This window comes from Apus apus, chromosome 6, assembly GCF_020740795.1.
Source record: "Apus apus isolate bApuApu2 chromosome 6, bApuApu2.pri.cur, whole genome shotgun sequence".
Classification (NCBI taxonomy): Eukaryota; Metazoa; Chordata; class Aves; order Apodiformes; family Apodidae; genus Apus; species Apus apus.
Genome location: NC_067287.1, coordinates 24,675,218 through 24,696,089, shown reverse-complemented (window position 1 = coordinate 24,696,089; position 20,872 = coordinate 24,675,218). Strand labels below are relative to the sequence as shown.

General features: G+C 36.3%; 1 protein-coding gene across 1 annotated transcript in view; it reads left to right on the top strand.

Annotated features, from left to right (window-relative positions):
* Positions 1 to 10,025, top strand: part of CWC22 (CWC22 spliceosome associated protein homolog) — a 33,673-nt gene extending 23,648 nt beyond the window's left edge. The window contains exons 15-20 of the mRNA XM_051623205.1: positions 788 to 865; positions 2,000 to 2,152; positions 3,080 to 3,207; positions 4,168 to 4,269; positions 4,390 to 4,586; positions 8,111 to 10,025. Of these exons, the coding sequence (XP_051479165.1) occupies positions 788 to 865; positions 2,000 to 2,152; positions 3,080 to 3,207; positions 4,168 to 4,269; positions 4,390 to 4,586; positions 8,111 to 8,697 (1,245 nt within the window). The 3' untranslated portion in view covers positions 8,698 to 10,025. The remainder of the gene's footprint in view (positions 1 to 787; positions 866 to 1,999; positions 2,153 to 3,079; positions 3,208 to 4,167; positions 4,270 to 4,389; positions 4,587 to 8,110) is intronic.
* The last annotated feature ends 10,847 nt before the right edge of the window (positions 10,026 to 20,872 follow it).

Sequence of the window (20,872 nt, the reverse complement as noted above, 5' to 3'; positions counted from 1 at the left end):
TTAAACAAGTTCCTCTCACTCTCTTGGTTATAAAGAAAATCTTAGGCATATTAGCCTCCCAACGTCAAGGTTAGTCTTTCTGCACATCACCCTCAGGCCTCTCTGGTGAAGCAATTGCAGTGAAATGCTGCCTTCTGTCTGTTTATGGTTAGCAGAGCTTGTAGTGAAAATTATGGCTGAATAATTAAAGATACTATTATATAGTAAAATCTACAGATATTCTTGGCTTTGGAAATATGTTGCTAAGCATACACATTCTATCTTATTTTCCAAGTGGCTTGTCTGTAAGATATTTTGACATTTGAAAGCTGTGAAGTATCTTCATTTTCTATAAATGTGAGGTTTGGTGCTATTAAAAACAACAACAACAACAACAAAAAACTACACAGAACCAGCAAAATAAAAATTAAAAAAAGCAATCAAAAGATCCAAACCCACAAAAAAAGCTCCTCAAAACCTTATCTTTTTATCTTGTACCTCCTTTTTTGACTGTAAGTCAGTCTGTACATCAGTTTTGACATTATTAGTTAGATGTGTGTTACCTCACAAATTTTAGCTTAAGCAGAAGAGGGAATTTGAATGGCAAAAGTTCATGTTTGTGTACCAGGTAATTCCTGAAACATGAGAAATTCAGAAAACTACTGGCATTGCCAGTGAAGTTTTGTATAAATGCTCTTTTTTCAAAGCTCACATCCATTTAAGGCTCTCTTCAATATTTTGGTGCTTAGTAATGATGGGTTTTTTTCTGCTACAGTGAATTTACCTATTTCTTATTTTCTTCAACCAGAAAGAACTCTGCAACATGATACTTGACTGCTGTGCTCAGCAAAGAACGTATGAGAAATTCTTTGGGTTACTGGCAGGGGTGAGTTCCGTTTTCAGATTTTACGCTTCCTGGTAATTTCATTGGCTTACTGTTGTTTTTTGTATGTCAAACTTAATTTTTAATGGACAAGTAAAAACTTATAGTCTCTGAATCATTTTAGAAATGGTTGTATTAGTTGATCGGTTGTATTAGTGGATTGCGTTAACATTTTGATTGTAATAAGTATAGTGAATGCTGAACAAGAAAACATTCTCTGTTTCTAGTGGGGGGTTTTTTGCCTCCCTCTTTTCTCATTATGGTGAAGAGCAAGTCAGTGGCAAAGGAATGGTACTAAAAAGAGGTGAAAGTACTATGAGTTGCCAGAAAATACTGTATTTACATTGCAAGAGATAAATTTTTTAAGACTTGTCTTTTACAGTTTTGTTCTTAAGCTGCTTAGTAGGTTTTATTTGGAGCACAAGACTGAATACTGTGTCAGGGTTGTGTGTGTTTTGTTTTTTCCAGTAAGCAGCTAGCTCTTTGTGTAACTAATTGCTATAATAGTTTCTGCTGCTTCTTAGTAAGTTTTCCCTATATACGGTATTGGCAGGTATGACTAGTTAAAATAAAATGGTTGTCTTCTCAAGGGAGCAAGTTATGGTGAAAGAGAGTGGGGTTTTTTATTTGTATTTTTTATCCAGCATTTAAGGAAATACTTCCATTGACAGTCAGTTACAAAGCACTAACCATATGAACCTACACATTCAGTAGAATATAAATGTCAATTTCCATGTTCTTGGAATGTTTATGTCCAAAATGTCATACCTCTGTGGTTGCTGCAGCCTCTGTAATTTTAAACAGTCGTTCAGTGATGTAATGAAAAAAAATTACGTTTGATAAGGGTTACATGAGGTGAAAATACTGGATGTATAGAAGCAAAACAGGTTGCTGGATAATTTGCTATAGCTGAACATTGATAATTACCAGTTCACTATGCACATGAGTTTCTTGTTCTGACAAATGGCTAAAAGCAGTAAAATGTATCAATTGGAAGGTATTTTCTTCTCCTCCAAAGGTATTTAAAGGACAATGTTTCAGTAGATATTTGCACCAGTAAGTCGCTTACTTGTAGGTTATTTGCATGTTTAATATTTTGTTTAACCTAGTTGTTTAAATTGTACAATGTTGTCTCAGCGATTCTGCATGTTAAAAAAAGAATATATGGAATCCTTTGAAGCTATTTTCAAAGAACAATATGATACCATTCACCGTTTGGAAACAAACAAACTGAGGAATGTTGCCAAAATGTTTGCTCATCTACTGTACACTGATTCCATTCCCTGGAGTGTAAGTAAAAAAGGCTATTGTCCTAGATTTGTTTTTCAATAATTCATATTCAGTAGAAATAATCTATCTTACATTAGTTTTAGTAGTTTATTCTACAGTTTGGAACTACTTCTGTTTGTAGAAAACTGGATTAAGTATCTTGGACACTCTTGAAGAACTCTGTGTTGCTTTATCTCCTTTCTTCCCCCTGTGTATCATCATCATCTTACCTTCCCCATTCTGAGGTAGTTGATTTGTTACTTTATGAGGCTCAGCTGGAATTGGTTGCTTAAAATATAATTTTGTTTAGAATTTTGAACTTCTACTCAACAGTGTAAGTAGCAGAACTATCTCTAAAAAGCAACCCTAAATAAACTTTTTAATAATTTTTATAAAAGTTTTAATTTAATATATGAAGATAAGCAATATAAAAATACTGCCATTTTGTTACTTAAGTGACAAACAAAAGCAGTCTTGCATTCTGAGATATCATAAATGAAGCAGTAAATATCAAGGTACTCCTCTTTTCATGCTGTTCTATTCTTGTTTCACAGCCTAGTCTAACTGTCATTCTTCAGGCACACACAAGTCAGTCCAAATATTTCACCTCTTCAGAACTTAAGTTCCAGATCTTTCACTTCCCAGAAATTCATCCATCTGATTTTCTCTTAGGAGTTTTTCTCGATAAAATAAGTTCTTAAATAGTTACTAGCATAAATATGATCAGAAACTGCTTCCAGGTGGTAGAAAAGAATTTTTGAGGAAAAAACTCATGACTAGGAATTACAGAGTTTGTTCTTGGAAAAAAAACAAAACAAAACAAAAAAACCAACCAACCAAAAAAACCCGACAAAAATGTCTATTTGTTACTTCAGAAGGACAGAAGTTTTTAAGACAAACAAAATAATGTATGTTTAAACTTAAGGGTTTTTTTCTAAATATTTTCAGGTCCTTGAATGTATAATACTGAGTGAAGAAACTACTACATCCTCCAGTAGAATTTTTGTCAAAATATTCTTTCAGGAACTTAGTGAATATATGGGACTTCCTAATCTAAATGCAAGATTAAAAGATGTGTAAGTTACAATTTTTATTTTCTGAACTGTAAATTGAATTAGTTTCTTTATCTGATAAAGTACAGGTAAGAACTTGAAGTTCAGCTAAGTCTGCAATTCTGTAGCTGCAGTACTTCAAGAAGTTCATGTGTAGGTTAATCATTGCAAAGTCCCTTAAGTCGAATATGTTACCATCCATTTGGGTTCAAGTATGTGCATGATTATTTGCAAGATGTATCATTTTTTTTCCCCAATGTTATTTCAGCTTGTACAAGGATTTTCCAAGTGTAAATCTATTTTAATCAACTATATAGCTGTGTAATAAATGTTACTATTGCTTCTTTTTTGGAAAAAACTTTTTTTAAAAGCACATAACTATTACTAACATTTTTCCTAGGATTAGTTGCCTATCCTTAAGTATAGGTTATACATGCATTTAATCCTGTGTGTGATTTAATGCATTACATTCTGTCAATGTTCCTTTCAGTCGCTTGAGCTGTTTCCTATAAGTTGGGATTTCTTCTATGTGTGATGAAGAATTTAGTTGATAATTTAAAAAATTTAGTAACTCATGTAAACTTGAACTATATTTAGAGCCATGTTTGATGGGATTTCAGCACAGATACCTAGATCTTGGAACTTCTTTGTCAACATGTACTATCCTTTGCTATCAGAGCCTACTGAGATTTCACAAGTTTCTTCAGGCCTTGACAAAATTAGGCTTTCTGTTGTCATAATGTGACAGTATGTATGTAATGCTTCTGTGTGTGAAAAAGTTTGTTTTCATAAAGGAGCAAGTTTTTAAATAGCATTTAGATCAATGCTATAAAACAATATAAACAATGAAAGTATTGAAAAATGCATGAAGAGAACTTTTGCTGTCCTTTGGAGATAATATAATTTCTTTTTAAGTTTATTAATGTCAAAGAGAATTAGTGCTAAGCTGACACGGTGTTAAATGTAGATGTTTGTTTTCATCAGAACATTGCAGCCTTTCTTTGAGGGATTATTGCCTCGGGATAACCCAAGAAACACTCGCTTTGCCATAAATTTCTTCACTTCTATTGGACTTGGAGGACTAACGTAAGGAACATTTTTCTGATTTTATATTTACTTTCCTTCTCACCCCTCCTGCGCAAAAAAAACCAAAAACAACAAAAACACAAACCCAGCAAATTTTAAAAGCCCTTTTTTGTTAATTAGGGATGAATTACGGGAGCATCTTAAAAATGCACCGAAGATGATAATGACACAGAAACAAGATGTTGAGTCATCAGATTCCTCTTCATCTTCGGAGACAGACTCTTCATCAGATTCTGATTCTGACAGCAGCAGTAGTAGCTCAGACTCATCCAGCAGCAGTGACTCCTCATCTAGCAGTGATGACAGCAGTGACTCAGGTACTTAAACACTATTTATAACTATTTACTTTTCTTTCCTATACCCCTATTTATTTCTATAAGTACTTTGAGGAAAAAATACCTATAGATGGTGTTATTTTCTTTGCATTAAAAGATATTTTTAATTACACATTTTAAAATATTAAATACTGCTTAAGGAAAATATAGAATGCAGAAAAAAATAGTTCCACTTTTAAATAATTTAATATCTGAAGAACAGTGGTTTGTGTGTTGCTTTTTTACACAGTTGATACTTGTTATACATTACTATCACTTCAGTTTAGTGGAGGATGGAGGGATTTGAGTTATTCCCTATTAATATATCTGTGGGATGCTTACTGTTGAACTGTAGATATGAATGTCTAAAACTCTTCTTTGCTTGACTTGAGTGAGACTGATACTACTTGTGTCTTTCCCTGTAAATATTTGCCTCTTCATCTTTCACAAATGACATTGTTCAGTTCAAGCGAAGTGTTCAAATTTTATTCTCCTTCTGAGTCTCTATTCCTAATTCCTCTTCTCAGAAAGACTTTGTGTGGTGATATAGTGAAGGTTCTTGTCTGTAGAGAAATCTCCAATTAGCTTTTGCTGACAACTTAGTATTTTGTAATTTTATGCATTATAATTAGCGTTTACCATCTTATACCATCCTGCTGATGTAGAACCTTCTGTTTGACATAATGTCGTAGACATTACTTAATCTGTAAAGTACATGCTAGTATGAGTCAGTGTGTGCAGTCTCCCCCATTGTATATAATGTGAGCAGATGATAACACAGCATGACTTTCTATAATTCAGAAGCTTGCTGATTCAATATTAATTTGATTCATTATGTGCCTTTGAACTGAAAAATGTTGATTAATAAAATAAAAACAGTGTGAACTGCTCATGCTTTTGAAATGCATTTTTGTTCTCCTTTGCTGTCTTACTGTACAAAGTCCAATTTGTGTCATGACATTAATAAAGACAAAGCACTAGAGGAGGGCACAGTTAAACAGGGTTAGAGAAGGTGTTAGTTCAGCAAAGAGCCAGATGGCTCTGGCATAGACAGCTGCAGCTCTGCTGAGCTACTTGATAGGGACCAGAGAGGTAAGTCCTTAGTGACAAACCAGCTGAGTCTGCAGTCTGCTAGTAAGAATGCTTTATTTTTGTAAGTTTAGGACCTTCCTCCACTTTCTGCACTTAGAAACATACTCACTAAATCTTACATTTTTATATCTTTACAGCCCAGTTTCGCTTACTTTTTTTTCTGGTTCTTGTGTACTTAAAGTGGTCAGAACACTAATTGGACATAACTGTATTCTTTAATGTAAACTTGGTTGAGGTCCATTAGTGGTCATAACTTGTAAGTCTTCCTGTATTTCTGCTTTTTTAATCTTTAAAATAACTTGGTAGAGTTGAAAGGCATTTTTCAGAGGAAGGTGCTGCAGTATTTTAGTGGTTTACAGTGCAATATAGAAGAGAAAAAGCTGCTGATTGGAAATTGAGCATGCAGCTAAATTAGAGATTTGTGTCTTACAGTTGATATGAGGAACTTCACCAGCAAGCTCAGCACAGCACTGCTCTGGAGAATTTATTCCAATCAAAACAGGTCCAGCAAAGGCCGAAATATGTCTGTTACCACAGCAGCTTTTTCCTTTGTATTTATTTTCTCAGGTCTTTTTCTGCATTCTGGTGGATGTAAAATTATAGGGATAACAGTTTAAAAATCTTAATGTATTAATATCTATCTGAATTGATCCACCATCACACTTTATCAGGATGTCAGGAAGACAGCTCAGACATGAGACTAGGCAGCTGTTGTAGAACTCAGATATTTGATGTGCTATTAAATCATTTTCTAGCGGTGGCATTTTCAGAAGGTGATTGGAAACCTTTAGATGTTATGATACTGTGGTTATTACAGGGAGGTGAATTAATGATTATTCTAAACAGTTGTTACTGATAAGTACTGTTGAGTGGCATCTAGGCCCCTTCCACTGACATGAGCACTACTGTGTATTTTGAAATACAGGAGTTAGATTTAATCTTAAATAGTTGACAAAGCTGTCACTGTTTCTCCTGAAAATGAGCCAAAGGGCCATTGTTAGGCTGCTGTGGTACCACTATCTCTAGCCATTTCAGCATGCCTCTTGTTTCCTTGTAGGATAGTGTTGGAGATTTTTCCCTATCTGCCATATTTAATCTCCATTGACTGATAAGCTTTTCCAGGAAGTAATTGGGAAAGTAAATTAATTGAATTTAAGAGTCTGGAAAAGGCAAAGTTTTACATGGATGGTATCTTTCCTAGCATCCTTCTCCTTTTAGGCCATTATGTTACAGGTGGAGCTTGAGGGACTCCAGTCATACATGCCTTTGTCATGATGGTGTGAAATTCAGAGTGCTACTTAGTGAGGGTGGTCATCCCTTGGAGGTGGGTAGATTTTGGGATGGAGGTGTGTTTTTCAGTATTATAATGAGAAGTTGACTAAAGGACAGTATTTTGTCCAAAAAAGGGACAGATTATTGGCCAAGGATAAAAAAAAAAAGACTTGTTAGTTCTATAAGACTTTCAGATTCCCATGCTTATTGGAGAGTCTAGGCATCATATCTCCAAATGTGCAGTTTATCAGTTACGGAAGCAGACAGTGACTGAAAATATGCTTTAAATTTCAGCAAGTGCAGCTACTTAGAAGAAACTTAATTGAAAAGTGAAATTACTAGAAAGAAAATTGGTTCTATCCTGGTTCAAACCAGGACACGCTTCCAGCAATCATCCCACACCCTCTTAAAGGGTGGGAGCAGAAAGGGGAAGCAAAGTTAATGGAGTTTTTTCAGTATATCAAATTTCAAATATTTTCAAATATGAAAGGATATTATACATCACCAAAAAATTCCTGGGTCAATAGGTTTGCAGATCCTATGTCAGCTTCCTGTTTAGTGAGTTACTTTATTTTAACACTATTATGGCTGCTTACTAATGTTTTGCATTCAAGTGCAGGTTTGAGTTTTGTTGTAAGCTGAGGAAGAAGTTTCTCCTTGGTTTGAGCTGCATCGTGTTCTCATTACCTTTATAGGCATTGTAAATGAGCTGAAATGCAGAAGGCTATTCCCTGATTTCTTTCACGTGTGCTCTTAAGGTTTTGGGGTTATATGTTGTGTCCTTGCTTTTTGTTAATATGAGGTTCTTGTGTTAGTTACAGTGGAGTTACTGAGAACTGCTGAAAAGTAGTCTTGGGCTTGATAGACTACTTAATACTTTTATGGAAAATTTTGCTTTATGTTAAATAAAAAGTTCTAATGCAAAAAGGCATTTTAAAATAATCAGCACCTGATTAGTTAAAGAATGGGTCAATTTTCCCTCATTACATGAGACACACAGTTGCAGAGAGGGAGCAATAAAAATCAAATTTAATTATTTTGCAACCTTTGTCCAGACACATACCCACAAAATTTTCTGACAAAATATAACTCTATAACTTTCTATGTAGTTAAGCATAATAAATTAAAATGCAACCTTATTCCTATCTTTGTTATAATTTCAGATGTTCCTAAAGCCAAAAGAAAGAGAATGCAAAAGAAAAATAGAGAATCTGAGAAAGTTTCCAGGAAAAGGCAAGAAAAGAGAAGGAAGTCACCTGAAAAGAAGATGGGAAGGAGGCAGCAAGAGGAAAGAAGTGATACTGAGGACAAATCAGAAAGAAATCATAGAAGTGTGAGAGAATCACACAGGAGGGATGATATATCAAGATATCATCACAGAGATGGGTCCAATGACAGAGACAGTTACCATAGTGGAAAGGATAAGAACCACGAAAGAAGTAAGGATCTAGAAAATAAACACAGTAATTCAAGACCGAAGAAAGCAGAGAGAAAAGCTTCTTTTTCTGATGATGAAAATTACAGACACTGGAGCAAAGATAATGGACATCGCAGTAGAAAAAGAGAAAGATCAAAATCTGGAGAGAGGGGCCATAATAATTCAAGTCCAAGAGAGGAGGAACAAGAAGAGCGATACAGAAATGGTTCAGAGAAGCACCGAGAGAAGTACAGCCGGTACTCTGAGCAGTACAGAGAGTCCAGAAGGAACGAGGACAGATGGAGGGAGAATTCCCCACACAGACGAAAATAGCACCTAACGAGTGTTGGAAATTAGTGTGCATTTCTGAGCTGTTAAAACTGTATTTTAAAGCCTGTTGCTGAACTTTCTTTAAAAAGAAAAGATTTTGTACAAAGTGATAGTTTGCATTTGTAAATTTTATCAGATTTTTTCAAATTTTCAGTACCACTTTTTTATAACTGTAGCATTGAGTCTTTCTGTTAAATTCTTCCTTTGGAAAGAAGCAGTTGTTTATTTTGTGAATAAAACCATTAAGATCTCAGAAAAAATGAGTGGTTTTGTCACTAGTTTCAAGTATTTGTAAGTGTAACTTCATAGTCTAAAAATCATTGGTTTCTAACTTTGTTTGTTAATTGATAGGCAGATACTGAGGCTAGGGGGACAGATGCAAAATTTTCAGATTACAATGTGAATGTTACATGAGAAGGCTTTATAAAAAATGTTCAAGCATCAGCATGAATGCTTTGACATTCTATAGATGTATATTCTCTCAACTTTACAAACATGAAAGTGAGTTTGACTGAACTTTTCAGGAAATATTTCAGTTTATTTTTTATCTTGAAGAGTTAAAAATTGGGAAAGCAATAGTGCTGTTTAAAATGTCACATTTGAAAGTATGTCAACTTGTTCTGTTACTTTTCACAGTGTTTTTTAATATTGCTAACATCCTGAGCTAGTTTAACTTGTGATCTTAGAGATCGGGAAAAAAATCAGGGTTGTTTGTTTTCTTTTTCCAACTATGAATTTGATTTTTAAGTCACAGACTTCAACTCTAACCCTACAAAGGAAGTGTTTAAAGAACATCTTTCCCAGTGTTTGTGTGCGTGTGTGTGTGTGTATATATATATATAAAAATCAAAATAAGAGGTGCTCAAAATGTTTTTATATGTTTTGAACTGCATGTCTTGAAGTGCTCAAGTTTATGGGAAGCAAAGTTTGCCAAAAAACATTCAGCTGCTACAGCAGTTTATATTATAAATTTTCCTACCTGGAGTTGTTTGAAGTACTTAGCTGAGCATTCATGGTATTAGTAATGAATCATGTGGTTAAGGCTATATCTCTTCAGTAAATAAGGAAAATTTTGAATAAATGGAAATACATTAAAACAATAAATGTGGGAACAAAATATTTTTTAAAAAATAAAACATTTTATTTCAGAAATGCTAATTAGGAAATGTGAGCTTAAACATCTCCAGTTCTTTGTGTTGTTTCATACTAGCTGATAAAAATATTATGCTCTCTGGTGAGAAAAGGAGAGGGTGAAATTAGGACTTGAGCTGAGTCCTTAGCTGCATTTACAGTTTCATGGTGATTTGGGGCTTTTTTTAATTTTCAGAAATATTGATAGATATTTTGTAGAACAACCTATTAAAAATAACTTTTTACCACCACTACTCTGAGCAGGTTAATGTTACCTAGAAGCAGTAAGACAATGCGCCGTATTTCTGATGTGTGTGTTAACAGAATCATGGCTGCACTGTGGCAGACCAGAAGTGTCTCCAGCACAAAGGTCAGTAATACCTGGTTCATTCACAGTTATTAGCAGACTCTCACTGAAGGGCTTCTTTAGCCCTTAGAGGCACTGTGCATCTCTGAATAAGGCCCTGGTCAGTCCTCCTGCCCTTTATTTATTTTAAGTCAAAATACTGTATACGGTTCAAAAAGGAGAATATTCCAGGAGTTGCACAGTGACGTAAGAATTTTGGGGCTGTGTTTTCTGTCCATTTTCTCAATTGCTGTAGAGCTGAGTTGATTCACAGTGATACTGGGCTTGCTTTCTTCAGCAATAAGGGCTAATTGTAGACCATGCACAGTAATGAATTGACTATTGTCTATAATTAATACTGGCGCTCTAGGTTGTGTTTTGACTAGCAGTTTTGACTGGAAGACTATTTAAGATGTGGAGGTTCTATTATATTCTTCACTATTTTCCTCAGTTGTTAATTCTTAGTACTTAGAAGCATTATTGAAACAGCCCAGCCTTAGCTTTCTGCAGTTGGGTCTGTTTATGACCCTGTTTAGTAGACCTCTGCTATTGGAAGTCATAGATAAGGTAAGAGAGACTGTGTGTCTTATGCCAGGACTCCCTGGCCAAGTTTCTGAATTTCCTTACAGTTGTGGCATTAGGTATTACAGACATGAGTTGTTGACTCACCCAGGGAATTAACCGTCCATGTAAGAGTGAATCTTTATTGAAGTGTTTGTGGTATTTGCAAGAACAGTAATTCTGTTCTGTAACTATAATTTTATTTGAGGGAAGTTTGATAAATATTCAGACAAAACAATATACTCTTTTTGTTAAAAATACTTTAGAATTGTTATTAATAGACAATGCTTTCTAAAGCAATTTTACTTGCTACTTAAGGAATTTTGTAGTCTTCAAATTGTAGATAGTTCATCTCCACAGTTCTGCAAGGGAATGGGAACCTGACTAAAATAAGTTTCTCTGTTTGCATTGTTCATAGTAAATTAATTTTACCAACAGAATAATATGCCTATTGAAAATCAAATAAAATTTTGAAAATTACTAGTACTACTAGTTAGAATTAGATGGTATATTATTTAAAACTAGGAGTATGATATTCTCTAATTTACTTAAGGCTTCAGTGATATAACAATTCTGAACTTTTGTATGCAGGGAATACTCTAAAGTAGCGCAATGCATCAGCCACCAAAAAATACATGAGCTGGGGTGGACACCTTAATCTCCAGTAGCAATTTAAGTGCTTCTCTATCATTAAATTTGTACAAGTATATGAATATAAAGGAAGACACTAGATTATCTTTATTCACCATTCTTAAACTATTTGTCATTAACTTTCACTGTTGACAGAAGCATAAGGCTGATTTTCTTGAAGAATCTAAAAAAGCAAGAGTCTATTATGTTAGCAGAGAGAACTGACTACAGTTACTTCAATAATATTCAGAGAGCATTCCTTCAATTTATTTTCAATTGGATATGTTAGCATTATTTAAAAGCTTTTTTATTTGTCAAAGTATTTTTTAAGGAATGAAGCCAAAATGCAGAAGAAAGGAATACTTTAAAACTATATAAAACCATGTATTAGGTTAAATGTGGCATGAGCAAAGTTACTTTATATGCTGGAAAAACTTGAGGTCACTTCAGAGATGTTCTGCTTTTTATGTGTTTTCCTTAAGCAAGTCTGTAATTTGGCTGAGACTAGTTAGAAACTTTCTTTTCTTCTCTACTCATGACTATCATTAAGCATTTTCTTCTAGCTTAAAAAAGGGAAGGGGTGTAAGCTAAAGCCTTAGTGTTGTTGGGAGAATGGTTTGTTAACCAAAAAAACCAAAAAAATCTGTTGAGAAAATTAACTGTTAAAATTGTTTAAGCTATGTCCATTTTGAGTTATCTTTTTCCATTATTTTTTAAAATAAAGGGGGGACCAAAACTTTTCCTGAGGAAGAAAATAAGCTGCAACATTTCTTAAGGTGGTGGGGGAAAGTGCAGGAGTGTGGAAGAGGCTGCAGAGCTCCAAGAAACTGGAGAATTTGTCTTTGGTGTCAAGGTGTTCGTGGCAGGTATGGAGGTGAGGTCAAAACTCTTCTCCCAGGGGGTGCAACATGAATTGGTTTTAGCTTGTTGGGTGGTATTGCTCCTTAATTACTTTAAAACTGCTGGTCCCCTGGCTGCTTTTTCAGTTGCTGTTGGTTTTGGAGGTACTTTGTCTTGGTCACAACTGTGAAATCTTGTGAAATTTCAGATTCTAGGCTTTTTGTATAATAAAAAGCTGCATTAAAATTCTGTGGTTACTACCTTTCCTAAAATTTGATTTAACTAGAAGAATATTCCTTGTATTTTCAAGTCCTTATGGATAAGCCCACTCCATCCCATAAAGACTAGAAATTTCCAGCTTCCTGGAGTAATACTTGAGCTAATTGAAGAAATGCCTATTGATTTAAAAGACAGAGGAGTAAGATCCTTTATCTGGTCAGTCATCAGGTGCTGCTCCTGAATTTCCTGTATTTGTGTTGCTCAGTGTTCTTACTCTCATTAGTGTTTTCCTCTTACTCTAGTTACAGTTTATCCATTTTGTTTCTAGTACTTATGCACTTTCTTCTTTATCACATGCAGTGTTTAGCCATTTAGAGAAGTATAATGCCAAAAACACATAAAAAAATTACTATATAAGACTTGCATAACGTGTCAAAAAGTGTTTTTTAAAGGGTACCTTGGCTGGAGGGTGTGCATGCATACCTGCCATACACACCAAGCGTGCAGCATGCTTCTTGTCTTCTCCTTAACTCATAATAGGCAATTACAGGACAGGCTTGATTAAGTTGATAATTCTTAACATTTGTAAGCATTTCTTTCTGATTGCCTTTATTTTGCACATTTGCTAGGAAGACGCACTGGTGGAGTTTTGCAGGTTTCCGAGTTTAGATAAAGAAGTGGCTGAAGGGTCTCTGGGTCTCCTCTGTTAACCTGTGTTAACATACTTCAGTGTCAGGGGACATTTATAGTGGACAGAAAGTTGGGGGTTGAAATAGCCAATTGAAAAGTTGATGCATTAAATCAGATTATGCTAAGGGTGCAGGCAGCCATTGTGGCTTCCCATGGGGAAGGAATGCTTAAATGATGCCTACCTGGAATGACAGGCACACTTCTAATGAATATGCTTCCTTTGTTCAGGCCTTGAGGTTGGTTTTCTGGTCTGTAGGCTTCTCATTCTTCAATTAGATTCACAGAACACCTCTTCTTCTACTGTACGCTTTGTGAGTCACCAGAGGAGGAACACGAAAGTGCTTAAGAAAAATTGAAGCTGAGTGACTTACTTGATCAGTGATTGAAATGAGAAACTGGAAATAGTCATTTGGAAAAAAAAAAAAAAAAGTTCCTTTGCAGATCTGTTCCTTCCTATCCTCTTGTCTGCACAGAAAAAAAAAAAAAGTTACAACCTTGTTATACCTCTTTGTAGAAGAGAAATGGTGCATTAGCCTGTTTTGATCACTGTACCTGTTTGAAACCTGAATTCTTTGAGATGTCATCCACAAGTGCTACACAGCCCAGCATTTCCTTCACTCATCCTGAGTATGTGATTATGACTGAGGAGAAACTATAAGGATGGATTTGTTGTTATGTTCTTGGCAAGGAAGGACAAAGTCTCTGTGGTCCATATGGAACCTCAGCCTAAATTAATCTCTTGTGCACATGAGGTCAGTTTGTTTCATTTTGCAAATAAATTCTTTCCTCCCATTTCATTTTTACTTCCATTTACAGAGATACACATATATTGGAGATGTGAATTTCAGTTTTCCATGTATGTATAAATACAGTTGCATACAGTCTTCTGTTTTGGTTCTCTTTCTAGCTGAAACCTTAGGACTGGTTTTGTATGTGAATTAATATAGTTTATTGGAATAATTTTCAGCTATTTATACTCTGTATAATCTTTATCGCTCTACTATCTGAATAGTTCCCAAACTATTTTTCCTTTTTACCCCATTAGCAGTACAAAACACTCAGAGTTTTGATGTTGTGAAATCAAACTGGAATAATAAAAGTACAGTAACTGAGGATCTGTGGTGATACATGGTATAATACCATCACAGTGGAAAAATGTGGGGGTTTTTATGGTACCAGTGACAGACACTTGAAAAGGCAGAATTATAGATATCGGCATTGTTAGTGTATATTTTGGTGTCACATTCTGATGCTTCATATACATGCAATTATGCTTTCCTTTCCAGGAATGACTGGAGTTGAACTAGAACAGTCAGCATGCCTGGGGGAGGCTGTGCCCCAGCACACCCGGGAAGCTGGGTGGCACAGTCTGTGGGCTCCGGGACTGTGATTACCAGTGTGGTAAGGAGGAATGACTGGGTTTAGTGCTCAGGGTTTCTATGAAAGTCTTAAGGTTTACCTCATTTTGGGTTCATTTATAATAAAAAACTTTCTTTCACAGTATTTATAGGAAAGCTTTATTTCCGAAATTGCAGTTTCACTGTAGTTTATAAAGAAAACATAGTGTGAAGACCAGTTTTTTTTAATGCTCTGTATATCATACTCCAGTTGATGGAGAGTGAGTTTCAAGGTTAGTTGCATGGCAGTTGTCATCAGTCTGTGAAGTTCTCATTCTGAATGACAAGTTAATTTGCACTTTAACCCTAGCATTGGCTTTGACTTCATCTTCTTTCTTCTACCTGATAACTCCAGCCTCCTTTTTTGTGAAGACCATTATGTTCTCTTTTTATAAAAAAGAAATAAAAGGGGAGGGGAACCTCAAATCTCCAGAAGGCCCCTTTTATTTTCCTAATGAGCTTTCTGCTCTACCTGATTGTTCTGAATTGCATGTGAAATATTTAGTTACTTATCAGTCAGTGTTTCAGAAGAAGATGCCACAAATCTTGCAGACTATAATTATGGAATAGTCTACAGCATGAAAAGGAAAAAAACTGTAATCTGTTTTAAATGTATTGTTTTCATTTTCATTGAATGTCTCTCCCATTATGAGGTATGGTAAGAAGTGCTCATTTTCTCTTTCATGTAATATTCATTATCGCCAATGTCCAGAGCTAAGTGCATTTCAATTAATCTTTCCTGTAAACACTTCTTCACAATTTCACTTCAGAAGGAATGCCTTCACAGCCTATAATCATTTTTATTCCCCCTCTTTTCTCTCTTGCTTTATCCTCTGTGATTTTATGCCATACTCTGAGGCCATCAAACACAGCATCCCGGTTGATGGGACCATACCACTAATTTTCAAAATGGCATTGTATTTTCTGTATTTTTTTGCTTTTCCTTATGCTTTGTATCAGTCTGTATGTTTGCTTCTTGACAACTGCGGAATGGTGATCAGGGAGACTGAGCAGTCCACAGTGATGCTTTGGTCTTTCTTCCACAATTGGTAATTCACAAGATTTACTCTCATGTCCGTTATCATGTTCTTGTCAACAGTGCCTTTCAGCTGTCATTGCATTTTCCTTTCAACTAATGCAAGTTCTTTTGTTTCCTATCACTTCTCTTCCAAGAAAACTGAATTATAGTTATCTGTACTGTACAACATCAGAACACAGTTTTTGGACTGTCTCACTGTTGTTAACCTATTGCCATACAGAATACTGACCGTGTCTTTGTATGCTTTGTATGCCAACACCATGTTTCAAATCTTTCATCTCTTTTACCTCACAACCTTAATAACCTCTTGTGTGGGACTTGTTAAAGGCTTTTTGAAAATCCAGATGAATGAGATTATTCTAAGTAGGTTCCCTCCTATATCTTTTGGTGGTTCCTATAATTTTAATTACACTTAAGGTAATACCTCTAATTTTTACTGAAAATTTAACATGTAACTAAAAATGAGGTAAGTAATTCACCTAAAGACCTTGGATACAATTTATACAACAGACAGTTTGAATTAAAGGGTTAAATGCTTGAAGATGAGAATCTTTGAGGGGATAACTCAAGAACGTTAAGTTCAAATGCTTTTAAGAAGGTATTTAAAGGGCAATATGTTTAAATTCATAAGATAAAGAGACTGGGTGTGAAAAATCCTCTCATTTGTTGTGGCTCCAGGTGGTTGAGCAGCTTCGTTTGAAACTACTTCAGGAACAGCTAGAGTTTAATTTGTTTCATGCCAAGGACTGAAAAAAAAAGGTGAAATCAAATATTGTACTTACTGAAAACCATCTTAATCCCTTGAACTGCTTAGTTCTATCATAAGTAGACATTACAGAGCTGCTGTTTCCCTGACTTGCTACAGCAGGTGACAACAGCAGGAGGATGTGTGATCTCAGCATTACTCCCTCTGCGTTTATTAATCCACCATCAGGCCACGTGTTACCCCAGACGCAGAGATGCATCCTGGCATGCAGCACAGGGAGAATGTCACATGCAAAAAGGCTTGGGTGCAAGGCCAAGGACAGCACTGCCGCATCTCCCTTGCTTGCTCTCTGCCTTCCTTATTTGTTAAGTGCTTGGCCACGCCCATCTTCCTGCCCTCCAGCTGGCTGAACCGATGGCAGGACGAGGGGACTGGCTTGCAGCTGAGGGAAGCAGACTGCTGGAAGGGAGCAGGCTGCTTTTGGGACATCCCAGCCCAGTGCTGGTCCCAGGCACTGGATCCTCCTTGGATCCTGCCTGGTGCGGCCCTGAGGAGAGCATGGTGAGACCTCCTGGGGTGACTGACACAAGCTTATACAGGAATAGGTAACAGTCTCCTGGCGTATAAACTCCATTATTGTGGACAACATTGCTTGTAATGTGCTCTTTTTAGGTTACACATGTGCTCTTCATGCACACAGTCCATGCCAGAGAAACAGAACTGGACAGCCAGGGCTGGCTGTGTCTTTCCAGTTCATTCTGCAGATTCCTTGCTGTCTTCTTCATACAGAGTTGTAGACAAGTTCTCTCATCCTGCTTTATATTATTTCTAGGTCCTAATCTTAGTGATTTGTCTTAAATGGGCTTGTAGTTCATAACATGAAACAGCAAAATACTCCATACTTAACTTTCAGATGTGTTTGGTATATTTTGAGGTAGAAACCAGGAAACACAGGTTCATAATCCCAAGAGGCAGGTATCTACCACCACCCCCCAAAATGCAGCCTGTTTTCAAGAGGAGAGGAGCTCCCTCCAATGATAACAGTTTTACTTGTGGAAGTAGAGCAGAGAAAAAAAGTACTGAAATACGTTTTTTGGTAGCAAAATTCTGTAGGGGGATGTGGATTTTTTGTTAAAGGCCTATATCATTCAATCTGAAGGGACAACCTGGTGCAAGGTTCACACAGAAACTCTTCTTGCTTTAGTCAGCTGAGAACAAGGTAGGACTGACCTCCAGCCTGCAGGGCCAATGCCAGCCCATGCAACAAGGACTGCCGACAGGCAGCCACCAAGCTGCAGCTGCAGAGCCCCTAAGAAAATAATTGTTTCTTGTCCGTTTAGTATTCTTTATTCTACTGCAAAGTAAGCAGGCTCTTAGGGGGAGCCATCTCCCTGTTGTGTTTGCTGTCATGAAACTCTGAAGCTCCAAAGGGAATTAATTGGTGGAGGTTGTGCAGTTTTGTGGGATGATGGCTGGCAGTAGAGACAGTCATGTCATACATAGTTTCCTTTGCCGAGACAACAGCCTGTCTGTGCTATGCAGTTGCCAGACTGGCATATAATTTCAAAAAAGCCGATTTCCTGTGCCTACTTGAAAAATAAATAAGAAAAGTTGTCCCTAATGAGCTAAAAATTGTGAGATAGTGACTTTTGTGTAGGTGTAGATCTGAGCAGAGCATCACTTTGTCTTCCTCCCAGTCTGATCCCAGAATGAATTTGTTTCTATGACTGCTTCCAATAGGGATTTCTTGTTATAAGTAAATGAGACTACCCAGTGTCTTGCTTGATTCTTTCCTATTTGGTAGTGTTGTGCAAACACACAAAAATCTTACCATTTTAATACCTCTGGGTTGTTTAATGTAAGGAAGGCTGTTTTCCATTTCTGCTAAACATGCTGCAGGCACAATTGCTGATGTCCTGATCAACTTAGTCATTCATTTCACCTTTACGGTGAAGTGTGAGGGAAGAGGGAGAGTGCAAGTGCACATGAATCATTTGGTGAAATATCCTGTGGGTTAATAGCTCATTACCTTAAGTTATTCCAAATCTATTCCATTAATTTCCCAGCATAATTACAAGATGGGCCACCTTTGATAAAACCTCCTTAATATATGAACTGCATTTGTTGCTTTATAGCTAAATGCATATCTGTGCACATAAGCACTCTGTTACCCACATGGAAAGCAGAGTATTCATGAGTGTTCCCCTTGGAGCTTCCATCAAGAGGACATAGTAGGAGCTCAGGGGGAATTTGTTTCCCCTTTTTGGCACAGGCAGTAAATCTGCATATTCTCCAAAACATGTAATAGGCCTTGAAAAGCCCCCAGAGATCCCTGCACCTTATCGTTATCCCTGGGACCACTTCTGTATTTCCTTACAGCCTGTTGCTGACACCCAGAAGACCCTGGAGAGAGATTTGTTCTACAGCCAACAGAGACTTCATGAAATAGCAACATCATTATATATTTTTTACTAATTCTTAGGAAGAACGGTGCCTGCCACATGTTACAAACCAGTGCCTCAGACCTGTGTGCCCTGCAGAGATCTGTGGCTACAAGGGCCCCAGCCTCTTATCTGGCAGTGGTGGGAAGGGTTTCACAGAGACCACCTTCCCTCTGCTCCATCAGCATCATTGCTATTTGAGGAGATCAGTGTGGTAAGAAATTCACAAGTATAAGACTAGGCATGGCTTTTTTTTTGTAACACTAGTCTTAAGCTATTTGATTCTGAGATCTGAGAGCTTCCAATTCCTTCTTTTCTTTTGACAGTGCTGAAGCTACACTTCATGTACGCTCTAAGCCTCCCCATAGAGAGAAGGCAGATCTCACAGTAGTATATATTTTTACCTTGCACATGAGTTCTGATCTGCTTCTCTGTGGTTACATCGGATGTAATTTAGTTTGGTGGATACTATTTTGGTAACTGTTCTTTTTTGGAACTGTATAATCATATGAAGGCAGCTTTTGATCTGCTTAGTGTATAATTAAGCTGTGCCTATTACTGTCTTTTTTTTTTTTTTTCTACAGAATGAGAGTAAATGAGTGAATGAAAATGTGCTGGGGAAGAAAAAAACACAACTATTTTTTCAGCTGAGTTATAAATCCCAAGAAAATCAGATGTAGAATTGAAGTGTTGATATAATTTCTATTCTATCAGAATTAATCTTCACCTAAAATCTAAATGTATAGGATCCATACAAACAATCTAAGGGAAAATAAATTATTTTTAAATTGTTGTGGGACTTAGTGGCAAATAAAGTAATTGTAGGGGTGTAATTTTGTAAGGCTGTGGGGTTGTATGTATAATAAGCAGCTATTTAATTATACATTGTGTTGGGTTTTTTAAAATATACACTGGAATGGCAAGGCTGCATATGAAAATGAATGTTTGGAATGAGGAACCCATCTTAAGTTTCCCAGAGTTATTTTACTGCATTATCTGCGGACTAATTTTCAGTAATAGCAATATTACTCTTGAATAATATTAACCAACAGTATAATCCAAGTGCAACACTGTGCATTAAATCACTGTGTATTTTAAAAATTTGATGTCCACATAATATGCCCATCCCTCCTACTGGTTAAGCAGAAGTAGCTTTCTGGAACTCACATGTATGCAGGCGTAAAAAAATGTGTGAAAGTAGGAAATGAGAACAATCAAAATCTTGTTCTTGGTCACCATTTTTTTCTCTTTCTGTGCTGTTCTTGCAGCACAAACATACTCTTGCAGGTGTCCAATTACTGTGCCCTGTGGACTGATTGACATGACTCATCCAGCTTGTCTAAGAGACATCTACCCTATTGGTGCAATTTCTCACATTTCTGCTGAAATTCAACAAGCACAGCTGCAGCTTGTCTTTTAAACAGTCTTACACCTGATCTGTGTTCAGATTTTGTCTGGGTGTAACTATTTCTGTTAGGTTTGGGTTGTGTTGTCTTTTTCTGAAGCATTTCCCTGTTGACAGAAAAAAGAAAAAAAAAAAAGTTTTATTCTGGAAAAGGAAATCTCTATATATGAGAGAGAAGCCTTGGTATGTATGCAGTCTGTTTGTGGAGGCAAAAACAAATGAGTAGTCAAATACTTACAAATTTTGGCACAGTGTCCAATGGCAAAGGCAATGCTAGTACAAACTTTTAGTGTAGATCTTTGTACGTGTATATGTATGTCCTGTTATAGCAATGTACTTGCATAGCCTTCCTATACTGGAATATGCTGCAACACCAACATAAAGGACCTAATCAGAAGTGCCTACACTCGTACACAGACATTTATGGCATTTTATGCCAATTCAGTTAAGTAGCTATGTTGGTAAATTTGCAGTGCTCATCTTGTTTAAAATTCAGACAGCTGCAGTTACAGCCAAATCCTCTTCTTGCTGTCACTAGATTAATTCTCCCTGGGGATTAATTAGGAGGACTATTATTTATTTCATAATTCAAGTGCTTGTAATTAAGGATTGCGATGCATTTTTGTAATATTTTCTTTCATTCTCATTGTTCAGAGAAGGCCCTGAGGCTCTTGTAAAGAAAGGAATCTGTCTTTCACCACTACCTCTCTTGTTTTACCCCTCACTGACTTTTTCCAGGTGAGCTTTGGCTACATAAAGAATAAAAGATTACT